This window comes from Eulemur rufifrons, chromosome 7 (assembly GCF_041146395.1).
Source record: "Eulemur rufifrons isolate Redbay chromosome 7, OSU_ERuf_1, whole genome shotgun sequence".
Taxonomy (NCBI): domain Eukaryota; kingdom Metazoa; phylum Chordata; class Mammalia; order Primates; family Lemuridae; genus Eulemur; species Eulemur rufifrons.
Window position 1 is genome coordinate 148,537,861 of NC_090989.1, and position 20,565 is coordinate 148,558,425.

General features: G+C 40.9%; 2 protein-coding genes and 1 pseudogene across 4 annotated transcripts in view; 2 read left to right on the top strand and 1 right to left on the bottom strand.

Annotated features, from left to right (window-relative positions):
• Positions 1-10,235, bottom strand: part of SEC22C (SEC22 homolog C, vesicle trafficking protein) — a 59,426-nt gene extending 49,191 nt beyond the window's left edge. Inside the window, exon 1 of the mRNA XM_069475580.1 lies at positions 10,117-10,235. The gene's annotated coding sequence lies outside the window, so the exon portion shown is untranslated. The remainder of the gene's footprint in view (positions 1-10,116) is intronic.
• On the top strand, positions 3,980-5,584 carry LOC138385821 (immediate early response gene 2 protein-like; annotated as a pseudogene).
• The window catches only part of NKTR (natural killer cell triggering receptor), a 58,534-nt gene continuing 48,132 nt past the window's right edge, over positions 10,164-20,565 (top strand). For all 3 annotated transcript variants that reach the window (XM_069475576.1, XM_069475577.1, XM_069475578.1), the window contains exon 1: positions 10,164-10,221. In XM_069475576.1, the coding sequence (XP_069331677.1) occupies positions 10,164-10,221 (58 nt within the window). The remainder of the gene's footprint in view (positions 10,222-20,565) is intronic.

Below are 20,565 nucleotides of genomic sequence, written 5' to 3' on the forward strand. Positions count from 1 at the left end.
TTGAGAAAGAATTCTCAACTCAAAGATTAAGACAGGTTTTAAAGAAAAAGTTTATTTTACTTTCCAAGGGAGGAAAGGGCATGGCATGAAAGAAAGAAAGGAGAAGTGTCTGTAGTGAGGCTGAAGGGTTTAGGCTTTTTATTGGGGGTTGATAAAGGGTAAAATAAGTTATTGCTGCAAAATGAAAACAAAAGGCAACTGTGTTTATTTTTCTTTTCTGCCAGGCTGTATTTATTAGTCTCCTTGGAATGTGTTTTGGTGGATGTAGGGAGAGGAGGGTCACTCCTCTTCTATTTGCTTAGTTCTTTTCAAGTGCTGTAAAAACAGACTCTTAAAGCCAATGAGTTAAGCTACGGGTGGTTAATCAAATGAAGGGCCGTTGTGTGCTATAATCTTTCCTTTTTCTTCCTGTTAGTTTATTAGCAATGCCATCCTTTCAGCTCTGATGTGTTATCTAAGGGCTGTGGCCCTTTCCAGGTCTTCTCAAATCTGGGAGAAAACCCATTCCCTTGCTCCTTCACCCAATCTGCCATCCTTATGGCCTTAGCCCATTTGTAGTCTTCCTCTTCCACTGTTATTGGGGTTGGTGCCCATACTCTATACCAGTGGGCAAGAGTGGGCTGCTCATGGCCTGATCTGGTCAGCAGAGTATTGATTGGGGCTGTTCAATCATTTTTAATTAGTTGCTAACCTTTAAAAATAAGAGGATTTCAGCCAGGCATGGTGGCTCACACCTGTAATCCTAGCACTCTGGGAGGCCAAGGTGGGAGGCTCGCTTGAGGTCAGGAGTTCGAGACAAGCCTGAGCAAGAACGAGACCCCGTCTCTACAAAAAACCAGAAAAATTTAGCGGGGCTTGGTGGCTCCAGGGCCTGTACGCCCAGCTACTTGGGAGGCTGAGGCAGGAGTATCACTTGAGCCCAGGAGATTGAGGTTGCAGTGACCCAGTGACCTCTGATGATGCCAATGTACCCTAGCCTGCAGGACAGAATGAGACCCTGTCTCAAAAAAAAAAAAAAAAAAGATTTGCCATTAAAGCCTGAATTTCTAGCAGTGCTGGTAACCATCAGCTGGAGCAGCTGGAGTGGGATGGCAGCTGTTCCACTTTACTAGGCTACTTGTTTACCTAGGGCTGGTACTTGTTTACCTAGACCAGACACTTGAGTGGGGCCATCAGACTAGCTCCAGCTGGAATGTGAGCAGGGGCTATTGTTTCAATTTGAGCCTCCCCTAAAGCAGAGCCTGAGATGAGGCCTGGAGATAGGTAGTTCGTTTGGAAGACTTCTCCTCCCTTTGTGGGTTTTTGTTTTGTTTTGTTTTGTTTTGTTTTTTTGTCTGCAGGCAGAGGATTGAATCAGGGCAAATCAGAAGCCCCTGAGAACAATAGCTGAGGCTGCTTTAGCCACAGCCTATCTTTCATTCCAGAGGGCCCCTCCCTGGGACAAGACCCTGAAGAAGTTGCACTCAGCTACCAGATTTGCTATTTGCTTCAGAGAGAGCCTGAAGCACCAGCATCTGCCAATCCTCTTGAAGGGCCCAGGAATCAATATGGTTGTGAAAGATTTAAAAACAGAAAACTGTAGGATTAGATGTTTTCCTGTTATTTTGCAAGGCTGCCCCTTTCAAAAGCCACAAAACCAAATACCAAACAGTGACCCTGATCAGACTATATTAACCACTTTATTTTCTCAGAGGACCTCCTGCTTGAAGAGCTGAGTCTTTACTCAGCCTGTCTGAGCCTGTATCCAACCTTCGGGGTCAAACAGATCTCCCAACAGCCCACACAGGGTCCGAGCCTGTTCCCCTGGGTTTCCAAGCCTGCCTCTTAGGAGTTGTAACAGTGGTGACTTCTGTCATCACACTCCTGGGATGAGGATATGGCAGCTAAAACAAAGAGCAGGTAATTTGAGGTCGGGTTGTATTCCACAAAATGTTACAAGTTATTTTTCCACTTCCTCCTGAGGTCTCTCGACATCCCAGTTTTACCTCTGGAGACTCCTGGTAAGGATATGGCTAAGCAAGGAAATGATATTCAGTGCTATTCTTGTGCTCTTGATCCTTTGCAATAAACCTCCATTACTGAAGATGATCTGAGTATATTTCTTAAGGTGGGCACATAATATCTTCATTTTATCGTTACTCTACCTCACACATTTGAACTAAAATAAAATCTAAAGCTTTCCCCTCAGCTGACCCGCTCTTGGCCAAAGGGATACCCTAAAACTGAGTTGCTAGCCATAAGAAGGGAGGTCAGACATGCCTCATCACGCCCTCTTCCCTTCTTGGAGACATCCTTTGTAACTCATTAACAGGCCTTAGGCTATGTAAGACAAACCTCCAGGTCCTCAATTTACACAACAAATCACTTGAGCCTGGGTACTTGGCATGTGGCATGTCTCTGATCAACAGACTTTCTTATCTTGAAAAATTCCAAGCCTTCATTTCTTTAACCAATAACAAATCAAAGAGTCTTTAAACCCACCTATAACCTGTAAGCCCCACCCCCTCCACCCTCCCGCACTTGAGATGTCCTACCTTTTTGGGCCAAACTGATGTATGCCCTCCATGTATTGATTTATGACTGTACCTGTAATTCCTGTCTCCCTGAAATGTATAAAACCAAATTGTAACCCAACCACCGTGAGTCCACTTGCTCAAGGCTTCTTGGGCATGACTCCCAGCCATGGTCCTCAAATTTAGCTCAGAATAAACCTCTTTAAATTATTTTACAGAGTTTGGCTTCTTTTCTGTTGACAACCTTCCTTGTTTTCCTTCCCCACTCCCCCCTGAATGTGGTTTCCTAGGATCACTTCCTGTCTTAGTCTGTTTGGGCTTCTATAACAAAATACATAAACCGGGTGGCTTATAAACAACAGAAATTTATTTCTCACAGTCCCGGAGGCTGGGAAGTCGAAGATCAAGTCCCCAGCAAATTTGGTGTCTGGTGAGAGCCCACTTCCTGGCTCACAGACGGCCATCTTTTCACTGTAACCTCACATGTCTGAAGGAGTAAGGGGGCCGGCCGGGTGCAGTGGCTCACACCTGTAATCCTAACACTCTGGGAGGCTGAGGCCGGTGGATCTCTCGAGGTCAGGAGTTCGAGACCAGCCTAAGCAAGAGCGAGACCCTGTCTCTACTAAAAATAGAAAGAAATTATCTGGACAACTAAAAATATACACAGAAAAAATTAGCTGGGCATGGTGGCGCATGCCTGTGGTCCCAGCTACTCGGGAGGCTGAGGCAGTAGGATCGCTTAAGCCAAGGAGTTTGAGGTTGCTGTGAACTAGGCTGATGCCATGGCACTCTAGCCCGGGCAACAAAGCGAGACTCTGTCTCAAAAAAAAAAAAAAAAGAAGGAGTAAGGAGTCTCTTTTGGGCCTTTTTTTTTTTTTATAACGGCACTAATCTCATTCATGAGGGCTCTGCCTTCATGACCTAATCACCCCCCACCCAAGCCTCTACCTCCTAATACTGTCACCTTGAGGGTTAGGGTTTCAACATACATGTGAATTTGGGGGGACATAAACATTCAGAATATAGCACTTCTCAAATAAACAGTTTACATTCAAATCATTGTCTCAGGGTCTGCTGAGGGAAACCAAACCAAGACGCCAGTTGTCTAATGCTTCACCCTTGGTGGGTAGATGCAAATGGACTGGCTTAGCCAATATGGCTTCCATCAGTATTGCGGCATTTGAAAAATTTTTAGCCAAACCAAATCTACTTGCAAAGGCTAGTATCCAGAAAAAGTGTAAGAGCCAAGGACTCAAAAGCAGAATTTAAAGGATGAAATCAGTAACCAAGTAGGGTCAACATAAAGTGAGTAAGGACCCTATCTGACAAGAGGTGTTTGTGGCAGTGGTTTTTCTCAAATGAATTTGATGGATCCAATCTCCCTCCTCTTCACTCAGTATATCATCACAGCTATGATTTATTACAACAAACAGATACAAAATAAAACCAGCAAAGGGAAAAGGCACATGGGGTAATGCCCAGAGGAACTCAGGCACAAGCTTCTAAGAGTCATCTCCCAGTGGAGTCACATGGAACATGCTTAATTCCTCCAACAATGAATTGTGACAACACATGTGAAACCTCAATACCACGGTTTTTACTGGGGGCTCGTCACATATGCATTCTCTGCCTATAGCACATCACAAAATTTGACTCCCAGAGGGAAAGCAGGTATTCACCTTAAACCATATTGTTTGTACAAACAGTTTAGGCATAGGGAACCGCTATCATCATTTAGGGAAAGTGTTTTATAAGTGTAGGGAATTATTTGCCATTAAAGTTCCTAGACTCCAGTCAAGGGCCAACCTATAATTAGGCCTTTCTAACGATAGCAGTCTTGTGCCAAGAATATTAACAGGCCTTTTCCGTACAATGTCCTAGGATTTAAGATATCCTTTTATTTAAAATATAGCATAAGCAAATAAGGTAGCTATTATATATATATATATATCTTCTCATTATATTCATTGTCTCTCCTTGCATTCACCTGCTTTTCCCTTCTTCAAGTTATAAAAATATAAAAGTTACTTTGTGGGGGAAAGAGTCATGGGTTAGAGAGAACCCTGCTTGAGTCTGAATTGTGTATTATAGAGGAGATATTGAAGGGTACATTGGGAGCTGAGGAGGCAATAAATTGATGACTGGTATACTATGTACTGGCACAACTGTGTACCTACCTTTTCTTTAATATGTTAATCTGGTGAATTATACAAATAAATTTCCTGATGTTGAATCATCTTTGCACTTCAGTTAAAACCAATTAGGATAGCGTCCTAGCAGTGTTACTGCGTGGGTCGGCGCGTGGATAGAGATGTGAGCTAGCCAGTTGTCCGGAGTGCACCTGCTGCCCCTCTTGTCCAACCTGGGAGTCCCCGTCGCCCTCACCGTCGAGCCGCTACAGAGGAGCAGGAGGCAGAACACATCATGACCCTGTCTGTTTGGAAGATGTACCACTCGCGCATGTAGCGCAGTGGCCTGCGGCTGCACCGGAGTCTGCAGCTGTCCCTGGTCATATGCAGTCCCTGGGAGCTCTACCTCTCCGCCAAAGTGGAGGCCCACGAGCCCGAGGTGTCCTTGAAGCCCGCCCACTCCCCTGCCCCTCGCCTGCACCCACCGCTGGAAGCGGAAGCCGAAGCTGAGGCAGCACTCCTCGACAGTGAGCAGCCCTCCCCAAGCCCATGGACACGCAGGAGGCGCCCAGAACGGAGAAGACCTCTCTGCCCGTGGTGGCCCGCGCCCCGCCAAAGTCAGCCGCAAGCGGCGGAGCAGCAGCCTGAGCGACGGAGGGGCGAAGTGACGGACTGGCCCGAAGCAAGAAAGCCCATCTGGAAGAAAAGGAGGAGGAGGCGTCCTCGGAGGCCCCTGATCGCCTGCAGCCGTCTCCGGCGCTAGCGGAGGGCGCCTTCCCCAACCTGGCCCGCGTCCTACACGGGCGCTTCTCCGGCCTCCTGAACTGCAACCCCGCGCCCCCCGCCCCACGACGGCGCCGCCCGGTGTGCGAGGCAAAGCCGGCCTGCCGCCCGGCGGACAGCATGCTCAACGTGCTCGTGCGGGCCGTCGTGGCCTTCTGAAGACCCCGAGCGACGCTACCGCAGCCCAGAGCGCGGGTCCAACTTCTGGCCCAAGTGAGCAGACCCCAGGCGAGGCCCACCCCCGGGGGGGCGCCCGCAGAAACCTTGAGAAGCCACTGCTGAAGAGGGCCGGAGAGGGACCCTGCCCCCGGGGAGCCGTCGCCTTCTGTGTGCAGCGACGGCACCGAGAAGCCTGAGCCCGGGGTGCGGGCGCCTTCCGCCACACAGGTGCTGTCTTAACGGACTGGGACATGAGCCTTTCCTTCTCCTGGACTGGGAGAAGGGAGGCTTGGTTCTTGTGGGGCCTGAGAGGAAGGTCTGGGGTGTGGACCTGCCCTGGGGAGTGGGAGGAAAGTGGCCTGAGTCACTTTGTCCGTGGGTGCTACTGGTTAGTGCCACGCGCCCCTGAGCCTTCGGGTGGGAGCAGCAGGGTTTTAGGTCAAAATTTTCTCATCTGGTGCGTTAGAGGTGGCAAGTTATGTTCCCAGTCTCAAGCGTGACCCTCCCTCAGACACACGCACACAATTAACCCAGACGTTCCTGGTCTGAATCCAGAAAATGTGGAGGGGGTGTTCAAAGCACTGTAAGGTTAACCTGGGACCAGTTACTGGTGACACTGGGCTAGTTTTGGGAGGGGGGGAATTCTTGCCGGCAAGTTTCTGAGGATCTGTTTACCTTTCCAGTCGTGGATTCTTTTAACTCCGTCTACCTGGCGTTTTGTTAGAAATGTCAGATAGGAAAATAAAGACCATTTAAGAAATAAATAAATAAATAAAACCAATTAATTGAGATCATGAACATTTAAATACTACTAAACTCTATTTTCTAATCTTTTATTTGAATTTTAAATTCATGTTTATAATGAGATTGGTCTCTTAACTTTCTTGCACTGTTTTTGTCTGGTCTTAATGTCACAAAGTATGTTAGGTAGCTCTTTCTCTTTTTCTATTTTCTGAAATATGTTGATTGAGAAACAGATTATTGTTCCTTGAGGGTCTGATAAAATTTGCCTACAAAACAATCTGGACCTTGTGTCTTTTGGAAAGGAAGACCATGTTTGTTCTTAAAAGTTTTATTATAAAAAATTTCAAAGATACACAAAAGTAGAGAACATAGTTCAATAAATCCCCATATACCTATCACCTAGAAGCAACAATAAACAAGTTTTGCTACATTTATTTCACTCAATATTCATTTTAAAATTTATTTTTCTTTTATGAAGCATTTTAAAGCAAATCCAAGATATTGTTTTCATATTTCAGTATGCATCTCTACAAAACCAAGGACATTTTCTTACATAACCAAATTTTATTATCACAGCTAAGAAAATTAAATATATTTTCTTGGTCTCATCTAATATCTAGGCTATAATCAAATTTCCCATTTGGATGTCTGAAAATGTCTTCCACAGTTGTTTGGAGGGAGATTTGGCATTACTAATTCACTTTCTTCAGTGGTTATTGGTTTATTCAGGCCTTCTATTTATTTCAAGTCAATTTTGGTCATTTCTATTTTCTAAAAATTATCTATTTTATCTGTTTCCCTACTAGCATTCCTGATTATTAAATAGTTTGCCAGAGTTCTATCCCCTAAAATTCCAACTGCTGGTGTGATCCCACTCTAAAAGACTAAACACCCAGAATAATTTCCTGAAAATTCCTACTACCAAGGGTTTTCCTTCATGATAATCATGGCCGTTAAGTATGAGTTTGTAAACTCCTTAGATACCACTTTTCTACCACTCTTGAGGATAAAGGAGATGTCAGTCCTTTTGGTGGATAATAGTCCTAGACTTGCCTTGTCCTAGCCGTTTCTTCACCTTATTCACAGACCAAATTAAATAATCTTAAAATCATCTAAAATACAATTTCAACTCACAGGACTCAATAAAAGAATCTTTGAGCAAGGCAGGACCTCAGACAGAAGTTATTTCATCCTATTTATTTTACAGGTGAAGAAACTGAACTTCAGAGATCAAAGTGATTTGTCCCAGGTCACATAATCAGTGGCAGGAAGGAGACTATATTGGAGTGTCAGAATAAGAATGAATTCCAGGACATTTAAAGTACTTAAGTGTACCCCAAATTAAGTATTTCATTCCTGAGTTCTCTGGGCAACACTCCCCATCCTTTCCTTTCACCGCTCTATGTATGGAAGTTAGCTTTACCAATTCATCTCCAGAAAGGTATGTACATTTCATATTTTGCGAACTGGTATCTGTCAGCAAAATCAGACCCAGGACTACTAGCGTCTCAATTCAGCCTAAGTTACAAATGTTAAATCCCAAGACTGTTCCTATGAAAGAGACACCGGACTCTCAGGGATGAAGAAGCTCTGACAGGGATGGCACTAATGTGATGATATGGAAAGGTTTGACTGCACTTTATACAGGTGGCTCCGGTGCAGAAACAAGTGAGAAATTATCTAAATGAACTTGATTTTTAAATTTACTATAATATAAAACTACTGTAATCAAAACAGTGTGCCACTTCACATCCATTAGCACGGTAATTATTAAAAAAAAAACAAACAGAAAATAACAAGTGTTGGTGAAGATGTGGAGAAATTAGAACCTTTGTGCACTGCTGATGGAAATGTAAAATAGTGCAGCCGCTATGGCGGTTCCTGAAAACATTAAAAATGTAATTAGCTTATGATACAGTGATTACACTTCTGGGTATATATTCAAAAGAATTAGAAGTGGGGTCTCAGAGATATTGTACACCCATGTTCCTAACAGTACTATTCACAGTAGCTAAAAGGTAGAAAGAATCCAAGTGTCTATTGACAGATTAATGGAATATTATACAGCCTCAAAAATGGAACTAAAGTCTGACATGCTACAACATGCATGGAATTTGAAAACATTATGCTATATGAAATCAGCCAGTCACGAAAGACAAATACCATATGATTCTAGTTATATGAGGTACTCAGAGTAGTCAAATTAATATAGACAGACAGTAGAAGCATGGTTGCCAATAACTGGGGATAGAGAGGAATTGGGAGTTACTATTTAATGAGTGCAGAGTTTTAATTTTGCAAGATGAAAAATGTTCTGTAGATAGATGGTAGCGATGGTTGCACAATAATGTGAATGTACTTAATGCCACTAAAATGTACACTTAAAAATGATTAAAATGGTAAATTCCATGAAATGCATATTTTACAATTAAAAGAATTTTAAAAAGCATGGCACTGACATAAAGATACACAGATCAATGGAACAAGATTCCAGAAATAGACCCACACATTAATGGTCACAAAGTCAACGTAAAGCAATGGATAGAAGAGTTTTTCCAACACATAGTGATGGAACTACTGTATATCCCTATGGAAAAATGTGAACTTCAACCCTTACCTGACATCATAAGCAAATATCAATTCTAATAGACCACAGACTTACATGTCAAAGGTAAAACTTTGTGGTTTTATAACTTATATATGAGAACGTAGGAGAAAATCTTCACGAATTTGAGGTAGGCAGAGATTTCTTAGCACAGAAAAAGCACAAACGATAAAACAAAAAAACCGATCAATTGACTCCACCAAAATCAAAAACTGCTTCGCAGAAAACACGTGAAAACAATGAAAAGACAAGGCCCAGATTAAAACATTCGTTATCATATATTTAACAAAACATTTGTATTCAGAATTCTTACACATGAAGAACCGTTTTTAAAACTGGACAAAATACTTGAACTGAAACTTCACAAGAGACGTAGAATGGCCAGTTAAGAACACGAGCAGAAACGGTTCCAATGACGCCACACCAAAGCGGGAACGAACGCATTCCCCAACCTGAAAGGCCTTTAAAGTGAGGCAAACTGTCTCATAATAGGATAGGGTCATAACTACCTCCTGCGAAAAAGAAGACAAGCCAAATGGCCACTCCAGCTTACTAAACCTCCCATACTCAAGCCATAGAATTCGTCCACAGCGCTAAGAAACAAGGAAGTCTCGCGATGTCCGGAAACGCGCGTTCGCTCACAGGTCTGCAGGATGAGATGGAGTAGAGAGCGCATACGCATTCAGGGTTCCCACATTGGGCGACTGACTCCGAAGGGCAGGGCAAAAAGGACCCGCGCTGGCACTGCAGCGCCGGCTCACGCTCGTGGAGAGCTCCCAGACACGCCCACGTGCGCCCGCCCCCGCCGCCGCCGGCGCCTGCGGTTAACTACCCCTCCCCCCCACCCCCCGTTCTAGACTGTGCTCTCGCGGTACTTGTCCTGACTCTCGCGGGGTTTAGCGTGGCACTGGGAGGCCGTGCCCAGGGGAGGAGGTGGCGTTCCGTTAGTGGCGTTGGGCTCTGGCTGCGGTGGCAGTGCTTTCTCTTTTGCTCACGGGCAGCCGCTCAGGCTGGAGGCCAGCCAGGTGAAGAGCTCGCCCGCATATGTGTGCCTGCATGGGAACCTGGAGGCCCTGGGAGGGAGGGGGCTCCTGTCTTGGCCTCCTGCGCTGTCGCGACAGGCCAGCACCGGCCGACCGTGGCGCGGACTTCGCCCCAGCCCTGCCTTGGCCCCTGCCCTGACTGCTTTCCTCCCCCTCTCTCCCAGCTCTTGCCGCCACCTCGGTCGCGATGGGGGCGCAGGACCGGCCGCAGTGCCACTTCGACATCGAGATCAACCGAGAGCCGGGTGAGCTGGAGACTGGGGCCTGGGCTTGCCTTGGCAAAGAGGAGGGGTTTCCTCTCATCAGCCTTCCCTCAAGTCTTTTTGGGAGCTGGTGGGCTCAGTCAACTTTCGCTTTCCTCCTGGGAGAAAAATCAATGTAGAGGAGGGTAACCCCCACTCGGAGTCTGGGCCTCTTCCTCCCAAACCCCACACGCCCCCGTGCGCTTCCAGTCTGAGCCCTCATACCCAGACTGGCGCCAAGAAAAAGGGGTGCAATTATTTTAGGAGTTTTTTTTGCTCTCCCAGTGTCTTTAGGGTGCAAATATTCCCGTTTACGATTTCTGGTATCTTGCTCTGTACTATGAAGTTTAGACTCATCTATTGTGTATTTCCTAATAATTATATATCATTAACAGTTGATTCCGCCTCTGTTTTCCCTTAAGAATCTTTAGCCAGAATTTCTAGGTTCCTGGGAAAATGGCTTAGCCTTGTGTGATAAACCAAAAAGCATCCTGTACCAGCAGAATTGCAGCATGCATGCGCTTAGCATTACTGTTTTGTCTTTAGGGTATCCAACTATTCATTAGTGTATTTTTTTGAAAATAAAATATTTTATTCTAAAGGGTAGTTGTTTCGTTCTAAGTAGCAGAACGTGCAGGGTTCCAACTGTTTTATTAGCTTTTTTTGGTATCTGTGACAGAAGTTTTAATTGGAGGCATGTACACTGTCTTTGTGCAACGTCTTGTTCTGCAGATTCTTATGAGAGCCTGCTACTGTTCTAGGCTCTGGAGATACAGCAGTGAATACAACAAAGCCCTTTCTTCGTTTTATAGTTTATATTCTATTGGGAGAAGACAGACAATAAACTAGGGGAAAAAATACAGTGGCTTGTAGGGGGGTACTATTTTAATAAGCTGGTCAGACAAGGCCACTTTGAGAAAATGCCATTTAAACAGAAATCTGAAGGAGATGTTGAGGTGAGCCTTACTTGAGAAGTGCATTCCTTATAGAAGGAAACAGTTAACAGAGGCCCTGAGGAGTGGTGTACAGTCATGCACTGCATAATGATGTCTGGGTCTAGTACTTGGTCTCGTAAGATTATAATAACCATATTTTTTCTGTACCTTTTTTATATTTCAATACACACTTATTGTGTTAGAGTTGCCTACAGTATTCAGTACAGTAACATGCTGTACAGGTTTGTAGCCTAGGAGCAATAGGCTATACAATAATGCATTTCTCAGAACATATTTCCATTATTAAGTGATAGAGGACTGTTCTTGCATGTTGGAGGAATAGCAAGGAGCCCGGTGTGGCTGGAGTAGAGGAGAGAAGAGAGCAGCAGGGAATGACCAGTAAGACTTTGACTCAGTGAGACAGGAAGATATTAAGGGGTTTTGAGTGAAGGAATGAGATGAACTCAAGAAATTTTCTTTCCTTGTCTCTCTTTAATGTTTTGAAACTTGATGGATCTTAATCCTTATTTATAGTGAATCCATGCTTCGGATAACAGAGTTTATTTTTTTTTATTAAGAATTAAAAATAGGGCCGGGCGCGGTGGCTCACGCCTGTAATCCTAGCACTCTGGGAGGCCGAGGTGGGCGGATCGTTTGAGCTCAGGAGTTCGAGACCAGCCTGAGCAAGAGCGAGACCCCATCTCTACTAAAAATAGAAAGAAATTATATGGACAGCTAAAAATATATATAGAAAAAATTAGCCGGGCATGGTGGTGCATGCCTGTAGTCCCAGCTACTCGGGAGGCTGAGACAGGAGGATCGCTTGAGCTCAGTAGTTTGAGGTTGCTGTGAGCTAGGCTGACGCCACGGCACTCACTCTAGCCTGGGCAACAGAGTGAGACTCTGTCTCAAAAAAAAAAAAAAAAGAATTAAAAATAGACTCCTGAAAAGTAGGAGTAAAACAGGTTCTGTAGTCACGTTTAGTATTCCTTTCCTAGTACATGTTGCGATCCTAGATTTGCACATAACCTGTGTTGTGAAAAATCTCCAGAATGTTTGGTATCATGTTGAGTGAACTTCACTCTTCAACATCTAGGATAATTCATTCTGATAGAAGTGACTAGTGCTCTTGAGAATGCTGAATCTTAATATAAAACAAGGAATGCAGTGCTTATTGTTATATATTGAACCAGTTGATAATTGGCAATTTCATATGGTTTAATCTTGTATATAATACTTCCCTAGCACTTTTTAGTATGTTAACTAAGTAGTAGATAGTTGGAAATTTTACACAACCTTTTTTTAAATTTTATTTTTTTTTAAGACACAAGGTCCTTCTTCTTTTTTTTCTTTCTTTTCTTTTTTTTTTTTTTTTTTTTGAGACAGCGCCCCAGGTAGAGTGCAGTGACATCATCGTAGCTTACTGCAACCTCAAATTGCTGGGCTCAAGTGATCTTCCTGCCCCAACCCCTGAGTAGCTGGGGCTATAGGAGTGCACCACCACACCTGGCTAATTTTTCTATTTTTTGTAGAAATGGTGTCTCCTTTTGTTCCCCATAGGAGATTTCAAACTCCTGGCTTCAAGCAATCTTCCTGCCTTGGCCTCGCAAAGTGCCAAGATTATAGGTGTGAGCCACCATACCTGCCCGCTATTATTTCATTTCTAATGATTGCTTTGGTTTTGGTTTTGCTCTTTTAATAGTTTTCTTAAAGAAATTGAGCAACATATCAAAGTATGTGGGATATATCTTAATTTCACTCTATATTTATAGAATTAAATGCTTAAAAGAAAGGTATCAAGTTAACAATCTATGCTTTAGAAGTGTTTTAATTTCTAAGTACTTGGATATTTTCCAGTTATTTTTCTGTTAATGAGTTCTGATTTAATTCCATATGGTCAGAGAACATACTTAGTATGATTTCAGTTCTTTTAAATTTGTTAAGATTTGATATGGTCTGTTTTGGTGTATTTTCCATGTATACTTGAAAACAATATATATTCTCTTGTTTTTTTTTGTAAAATGTTCTGTAAATGTCAGTTAAATCCACTTGGCTATTGGTGTTGTCCAGTTCCTCTATATCCTTGCTGATTTTATACTTGTTTTATTGATTACCAAGAGAGGAGTATTGAAGTCTCCAACTATAATGTGGATTTGTCTGTTTCTCCTTTAAGTTCTATTAGTTTTTTCTTTATTTATTTTGAAGTTCTTTCATTAGATGGGTGCATACACATTTAGGATTGTTGTCTCTGTAGTGAATTGACCCTTTTATCATTATGTTATGACCCTTTATATTCCTAGTAATTTTCCGTGCTCTGAAGTTTACTTTGATATGAATATAGCGATTCCAGCTTAGTGTTTTAAATGGTATATCATTTTCAATCCTTTTACTTTTAACCTGTCTATATCATATTTAAAGTGGGTTTATTATAGATAGCAAATAGATGGGTCTTTTTTTAATCCACCTAACAATCCATCTTTTAGTCAGTATATTTATTAACATTTAATATAATTATTCTTACGTTCGAATTTGTCTACTGTTTGGTTTTGTTTGCTGTTTTTTATTGTTTCCCTTTCCTGCCCTCTTGGGGATTATTTGAATATGTTTTAATATTCTTTAAAATTTTTCTATTATGTTTTTGATGATGTCTGTAAAGTTTTTGTTTAGTGGTTGGTTGCTGTAGAGATTATGATATATATACTTCACAGTGTATTTAGAATTAATATTTTGCCACTTCAAGTGAAATGTAGAAACCATCCCACCATCCCTTTACCCCCTAGCTTATATTGTATTTGTCATATTTATTACATCTACAAACATTGAAAACTTGCTTTCAAACGTCATCATACTTTAAAGAATTTAAGAAGAGAAAAATATTCTATTATTATTTACCTACATATTTACCATTTCTGTTGCTATTTGTTCATTCACAAAGTTCCACATTCCCCTGTTATCATCTCCCTTCCATCTGGAGAATTTGCTTTAGCATTTCTTTTAGGAAAGATCTTCTGGTCACAAATTCTCTTAGTTTTTCTTCAACTAAGAATTTTATTTTGGGCAGGGTGCGGTGGCTCTCGCCTGTAATCCTAGCACTTGGGAGGCCGAGGCGAGCGGATTGTTTGAGTTCAGGGGTTTGAGACCAGCCTGAGCAAGAGCGAGACCCCGTCTCTACTAAAAATAGAAAGAAATTATCTGGACAACTAAAAATATATGTAGAAAAAATTAGCCGGGCATGGTGGCACATGCCTGTAGTCACAGCTACTTGGGAGGCTGAGGCAGGAGGATTGCTTGAGCCCAGGAGTTTGAGGTTGCTGTGAGCTAGGCTGACGCCACAGCACTCTAGCCCGGGCAACAGAGACTCTGTCTCAAAAAAAAAAAAAAAAAAGAATTTTATTTTGCCTTTATTCTTGGAGGGTATTTTCACTAGATATAGATTTCTAGGTTCACAGTTATTTTCCTTTAGCACTTGAAAAATGTTCCACTGCCTTCTGGTCTATATAGTTTCTGATAAGAAATCCATAGTCATTTGAATTGTTATCCCCCATGTGTAATATGTTGTTCTTGTCTGTCTGCTTTTAAGACTTTTACTTTGTCTTTAGTTTTCAGCACTTTGATTGTGATATGTCTGGGTTTAAATTTCTTTGTGTTTCTTCTCTGTGAGGTTTGCTAACTTCCTTGAATCTGTGTGTGTCTTTTGCCAGATTTAGAGCATTTTCAGCCATCATTTATTCAAATGTTTTCTGTCCACCATTTTTTTTTTTTTTTTTTTTTTGAGACAGAGTGTCGCTTTGTTGCCCTGGCTAGAGTGAGTGCCGTGGCATCAGCCTAGCTCACAGCAACCTCAAACTCCTGGGCTTAAGCGATCCTACTGCCTCAGCCTCCCGAGTAGCTGGGACTACAGGCATGCGCCACCATGCCCGGCTAATTTTTCTATATATATTTTAGTTGGCCAGATAAGTTCTTTCTATTTTTAGGAGAGATGGGAATCTTGCTCTTGCTCAGGCTGGTCTCGAACTCCTGACCTCGAGCAATCCACCCGCCTCGGCCTCCCAGAGTGCTAGGATTACAGGTGTGAGCCACCACGCCCGGCCCACCATTTTTTTTTTTTTTCTTGTCCTTCTGAAACTTTGGTGACATGAATATTAGTCCTTTTGGTATTGCCCTACAGGTCCTTGAGGCTCTGTTCATTATTTTTTTTAATCTTTTTTGTTTGTTTGTTTGTTTGTTTTCAGATAGTATAATTTCTGTCTGGTCTTTGCTGATTTTTTTTCCTGTCATCTTCATTCTGCTATTGATCCCACCCAGTGATTTTTAAAATTTCAATTAGTGTATTTTTCCATTTTAAAATTTCCTTTTGGTTCTTCTTGAAGCTTTCTGTTTTTCCGTGCACTTCAAGAGTGTTTGCCCTTACTTTGTGGAGCATGATTATAATAGCTACATTAAAGTCTTTGATTATTTCAACATCTCTGTCATCTCAGGTTGCCATCTTTTATTGTCTTTTTCCTTATGAGATTTGAGATTTTCCTAGTTATTTATATGTTAATAAATGTTGGATGATACTGTTGAATTTTTAATATTATGTTATATCACCCTGGGTCTAGTTTAAATCCTGTGGAAAATGTCGATTTTTGTTGTTGATCTTATTGTAGCACGCAGTAAACCTGGTTAAGTTCAGCCTGCAAACTCCTACCCACTTTCTGCTGTTTAGAGTCACCTCCACACATGCATAGTTCATGGATGAATCTAGGAATTCACATATAACTTTATAGGATTGTTTTCTTATGCTCCCTCTTCTCTATGATCAAATGTAGAAGCAGATAGAAACTGTTAAGTCAGACATTAATGAGACTTTGCAAAACTAAAATGGTGCTACTCTTCTCACTAAATTTTTTGTTCATTTTTTAAAATATAAATTATTAAAAATGTTGACATGTAATAAGTTTATTACTGTTATTTAAAAATAGGTTAATATGGTAAATATCAATAGATATAACGCATATGAAAAACTCTTGAGTCCTCAATAAGTGTTAAGCATAAAGAATAGTCCTAGGCCGGGCGCGGTGGCTCACGCCTGTAATCCTAGCACTCTGGGAGGCCGAGGTGGGCGGATCGTTTGAGCTCAGGAGTTCGAGACCAGCCTGAGCAAGAGCGAGACCCCATCTCTACTAAAAAAAATAGAAAGAAATTATATGGACACCTAAAAATATATAGAGAAAAAATTAGCCGGGCATGGTGGTGCATGCCTGTAGTGCCAGCTACTCGGGAGGCTGAGACAGGAGGATCGCTTGAGCTCAGTAGTTTGAGGTTGCTGTGAGCTAGGCTAACGCCACGGCACTCACTCTAGCCAGGGCAACAAAGCCAGACTCTGTCTCAAAAAAAAAAAAAAAACAAAATAAAAGAATAGTCCTGAAATCAAAAGTGTGAGAACTCTGTTGTGGACAAATGCTTTTATAAAACTCAAGTGCTGGGCTTTATTTGCAAACTTTGTAGCTTTTGTCTGCACATAATTTGAGATTTATAAGAAGTTGAAAACTAAAAATATGAAAAAAGTGCCCATCTATCTTTTATCCAGATTTACCTATTTACATTTTATAGCATATGCTTTATTAATCTCTTTCTTTCTCTCTCTGTATACAAATAATTTTTTCTGAACCATTTGACATTAAGTTACCTACATTATCATGGCTCTTTATCCCTTAATACTTTGGTGTGTATTTCTTAAAAATAGAGATATTCTCTTAAATAACCGTGATGCAGTTATCAACTTTGTAAATTTACATTGATACAATACTTTAATCTACTATCTATATTCATTTTTGTCAGTTGACCTAAAAAGTCATCCATAACATTCTTTTCTCTCCATTACAGGATCCAGTCTAACATCAGATATTACTTTAGCTGTCGTGTCCCTTTATCCTCCATTTCTACAGCCTTTTTTGGTCTTTTATGATAATGGCAATTTTAGAAGAATCTAGCCACTCCCCCAGCCTTTTGAAATAGAACATTACTCATTTTGTATTTGTTTGAGGCTTGAACTTGGTTTTTAAAAGTGATGACCCGGGTGGTTTCTTTAAAGGACTTTTTGACTTAGGAATTTCTTTTCTTTATGTGGACCTACAAGCAATATCACAAAACCTTGGCAATTTTTCAAAATAGATTAAAATGGGGATGCAGTTGAAATGGGTGTTTTTGCTTAACTAAGATTTCCAGAAACAGAGTTAAAAACATTTCCTTAGTAAACATTGTAAAGTATTTGAAAGAGATACCAAGAAATTAGTTTAAAGAGGTAACATAAGTGTCAGACAAATGTTTGAGTAGTTCTTGTGTTCTTGGTCAAGGCATTTGACGTCTTTGTGAAATGGAAGTACCATATAGGTTTGTCTTAATGTGGTTCCAGAGATAGCAGGGTGGCAAAATTTGCTTATATTCAAAATTACCCTTTAACCTTTAGACCCACATTCAAGGTAGTTCAACTTTGAAAGAGGGATGTCAGATCTGATTTGTACTGAGGGAATTCAAGAAATGTGTCTCCTATATCAAGCTCATCCTGGGTCATAAGTTTATGAGTAGAGTACCTGGATGCAGTGGCCTGCATGGTTAAATTTAAATGACTTCCACCTTATATGCTCATAAGTTAAATAGGATTCCAGTTTAATAGTACCTATATAATAAGATTGTTGGGAAGAGTAATTATTTAATAAATAATACAACCACCTCTTATGTAGTATGTTTTTGTAACATGAATTTACTCTAATGGGATGGATTAATTAAGGAGTACAATTTTAATTAGACTGTTATAATAAGATAACCAGGTGGGGAACTAGCAGCATAGGAGGGAAGAGCAGTTGGAAAGCACTGCTACTCTGAGTCATTCTTGTCTGTCTTAACAGTAATTTGAAGACCACTATGCTAATGACAGTGAGGGAAAAGTGAGGTGTGATCAATTGTAGGATTTCCTCAGTGATGTTTAGGTTTTATAACATCCCCTTATAGCTAAAAACATGCCTTTATTATCGTTATTCCTAAAGAAAAAATTATTCTTACTGAAATTCCTGAATTATTCTACCTGAAATTCCTGTGTCCACCTAACTGCGACTTTCCCATGGAAAAAGTTGTTTTTATATGTGATTTTCAATAATGCAGTATTTCTCAAAATTCTGATTATCGTGTTCTTCCAGAGCAGCCTGTATTTGTAAAAGTGCATAGCACAGTATCTGACATGTATTTTTAGAAACATCATTTTAATTATTGTATGTGCGTGAGCATGGACACTGAGTCAAGTAAGGGACCTTCATATTAAAGTATTATGCAGACAGACCTTTGTAGATAAAACCTTTTTTTTGTTCACATTTGAGGAAAAAGGCTTTTTTCAGGTTTCTTGTAAGCAAGAGAGAATTTTTTTTCTTTTCTTAGGAATTTGACCTGGAGAATCCTAATAATAACACCCAACTTCATTGGATGTCTTGAAGGCAAACGTGTATGGGGACATATAGATTTTTATGAGGACTTTGAGAGGCGAAAGTTCACTTCTTAGTACCTTTTTTTCTCTTATTAAGGAGCACTATATGTAATAAATAATATACATATATTATTTGTACAATATATAACAAATAGGAGTCTAACAGAAGTCTTCTTCAGCCAGAAGACTCCAAGTGAAATGTATAGTCAATTTTTCTCCTTTTCTAAGAACTTTTAGCATAAGATGGCTAGCTGTTCCCTGTTTTGTTTGCATCCTTGTGCTTTTCTGTTATTTTTCTACCTTTGTTGGTATTCATCTGTCAGGATTGTTGCAAAGGGAATTCTGACATTGGTGGTGTGAACTGTTTAATATGGTTCCTTGCAGGATTTGCACATCATTACGTAGAGGTTTTTCTTTGTTTTTGAGACAAGGTCATGCTTTGTCACCTAGATTGGAGTGCAGTGGCCTGACCATAGCTCACTGTAACCTCAAACTCCTGGGCTCAGGTGATCCTCATGCCTCAGCCTCCCTGGTCACTGAACTGCAGGAATGAGCCACTATGCCCAGCTACTTAGAATTTTGAGGAAAATGGAAACCAAGGTTAGCTTTTGCCTCTTAAGAATCTTAAAGCTTTCTAGAATGTATATAGTTCAGCCTGAATTCTTAGTAGAACATAGTACTTACACAGATGGTCAGGTGTTTATCTTACTGGGAATAAAAGCAGAATAGAACTAAAAAAATTTCTTTAAATAGGCAGAAAGAGATCAGGCTAGAGAAGGCAAGACCCTGGTGACCAACAAAGTTATCTAGATATGAGGAATTCTAAGATTATTTCAAAAATTGCATTGAAAACCCCTAGCTGTCAATGTCTTACTATATAAGCCTTGCTATAGTTTCTGATTTTAGTCCTTTTTGTTCCCAAAAACTATCTTTTTAAAGTCCAAGAAACTTACTGCCATAGAGTGAAATCCTGAATTCCTGCTTCCACTCCTTAGCTATGTATGTACACTTCCACAAACAACTGAAGCCTGATTCTTTTTATTTATTTATTTTTATTTTTTGTAGTGATGGGGTCTTGCTATGTTTCCCAGTCTGGTCTTGAACTCCTGGCCTCAAGTGATCCTCCCATCTGGGCCTCACAAAGTGCTGGGGCCACTACATGAGGACTGAAGCCTGATTCTTAATTAGGCAAAGTTTATTATTAAACATAAAGTAAGCTTTTTGTAATTGTTAGGGAGGGGGGCTTTTGTACCACAGGCTTAGAAAGAATTCTCGACTCAAAGATTAAGATAGGTTTTGAAGGAAGTTGTTTATTTTATTTACCAAGGGAGGAAAGAGCAGGGCATGAAAGAACGAAGAAATGCCAGCCCCCAGAATTAGTGGCTTGGGCTTTTATTGGGGTTATAGAGGGTAGAATAGTTATTGTTGCAAAATGATAACGGGGTAGCGGTTGTGTTTTTTTTCTCTGATGGGCAGGCTTTATCCAACTTCTCAGAATGTGGTCTGGCAGATGTGGAGGAGGGCTATGTGGCCCCCAACCCCGCTGTATATTACTTTTCAAGTGCTGTAAAACAAACTACTCTTAAAGAAAGCAAGTTAAGCCATGAGTGGTTAAGCAAACAAAGGGGTGTTGTGTGCAGTGATTTTTTTTAATGTGATATCGTTTACTAACAATGCCATCCTTTCAGTAATCACTTTTAGTGGCTTTATAGTTTACCCTCATTATCTGCATTAATTAGGATATATGACAGGGATGGTTGCTAATACAGGCTAAATATAGTGACTTATACAAGATAAAGGTTTTATTATTCTCTCATACAGCACTCAAGAGAGTCAGCAGATTAGCGTTGTTAATGTCAGGGACCCTTTGTCTTGTTATTCTGTTAATCTTTTTAAAATTTATTTTTATTTTTTTAGATTTTAATTATTTTGGGTACATAATGGTTGTATATC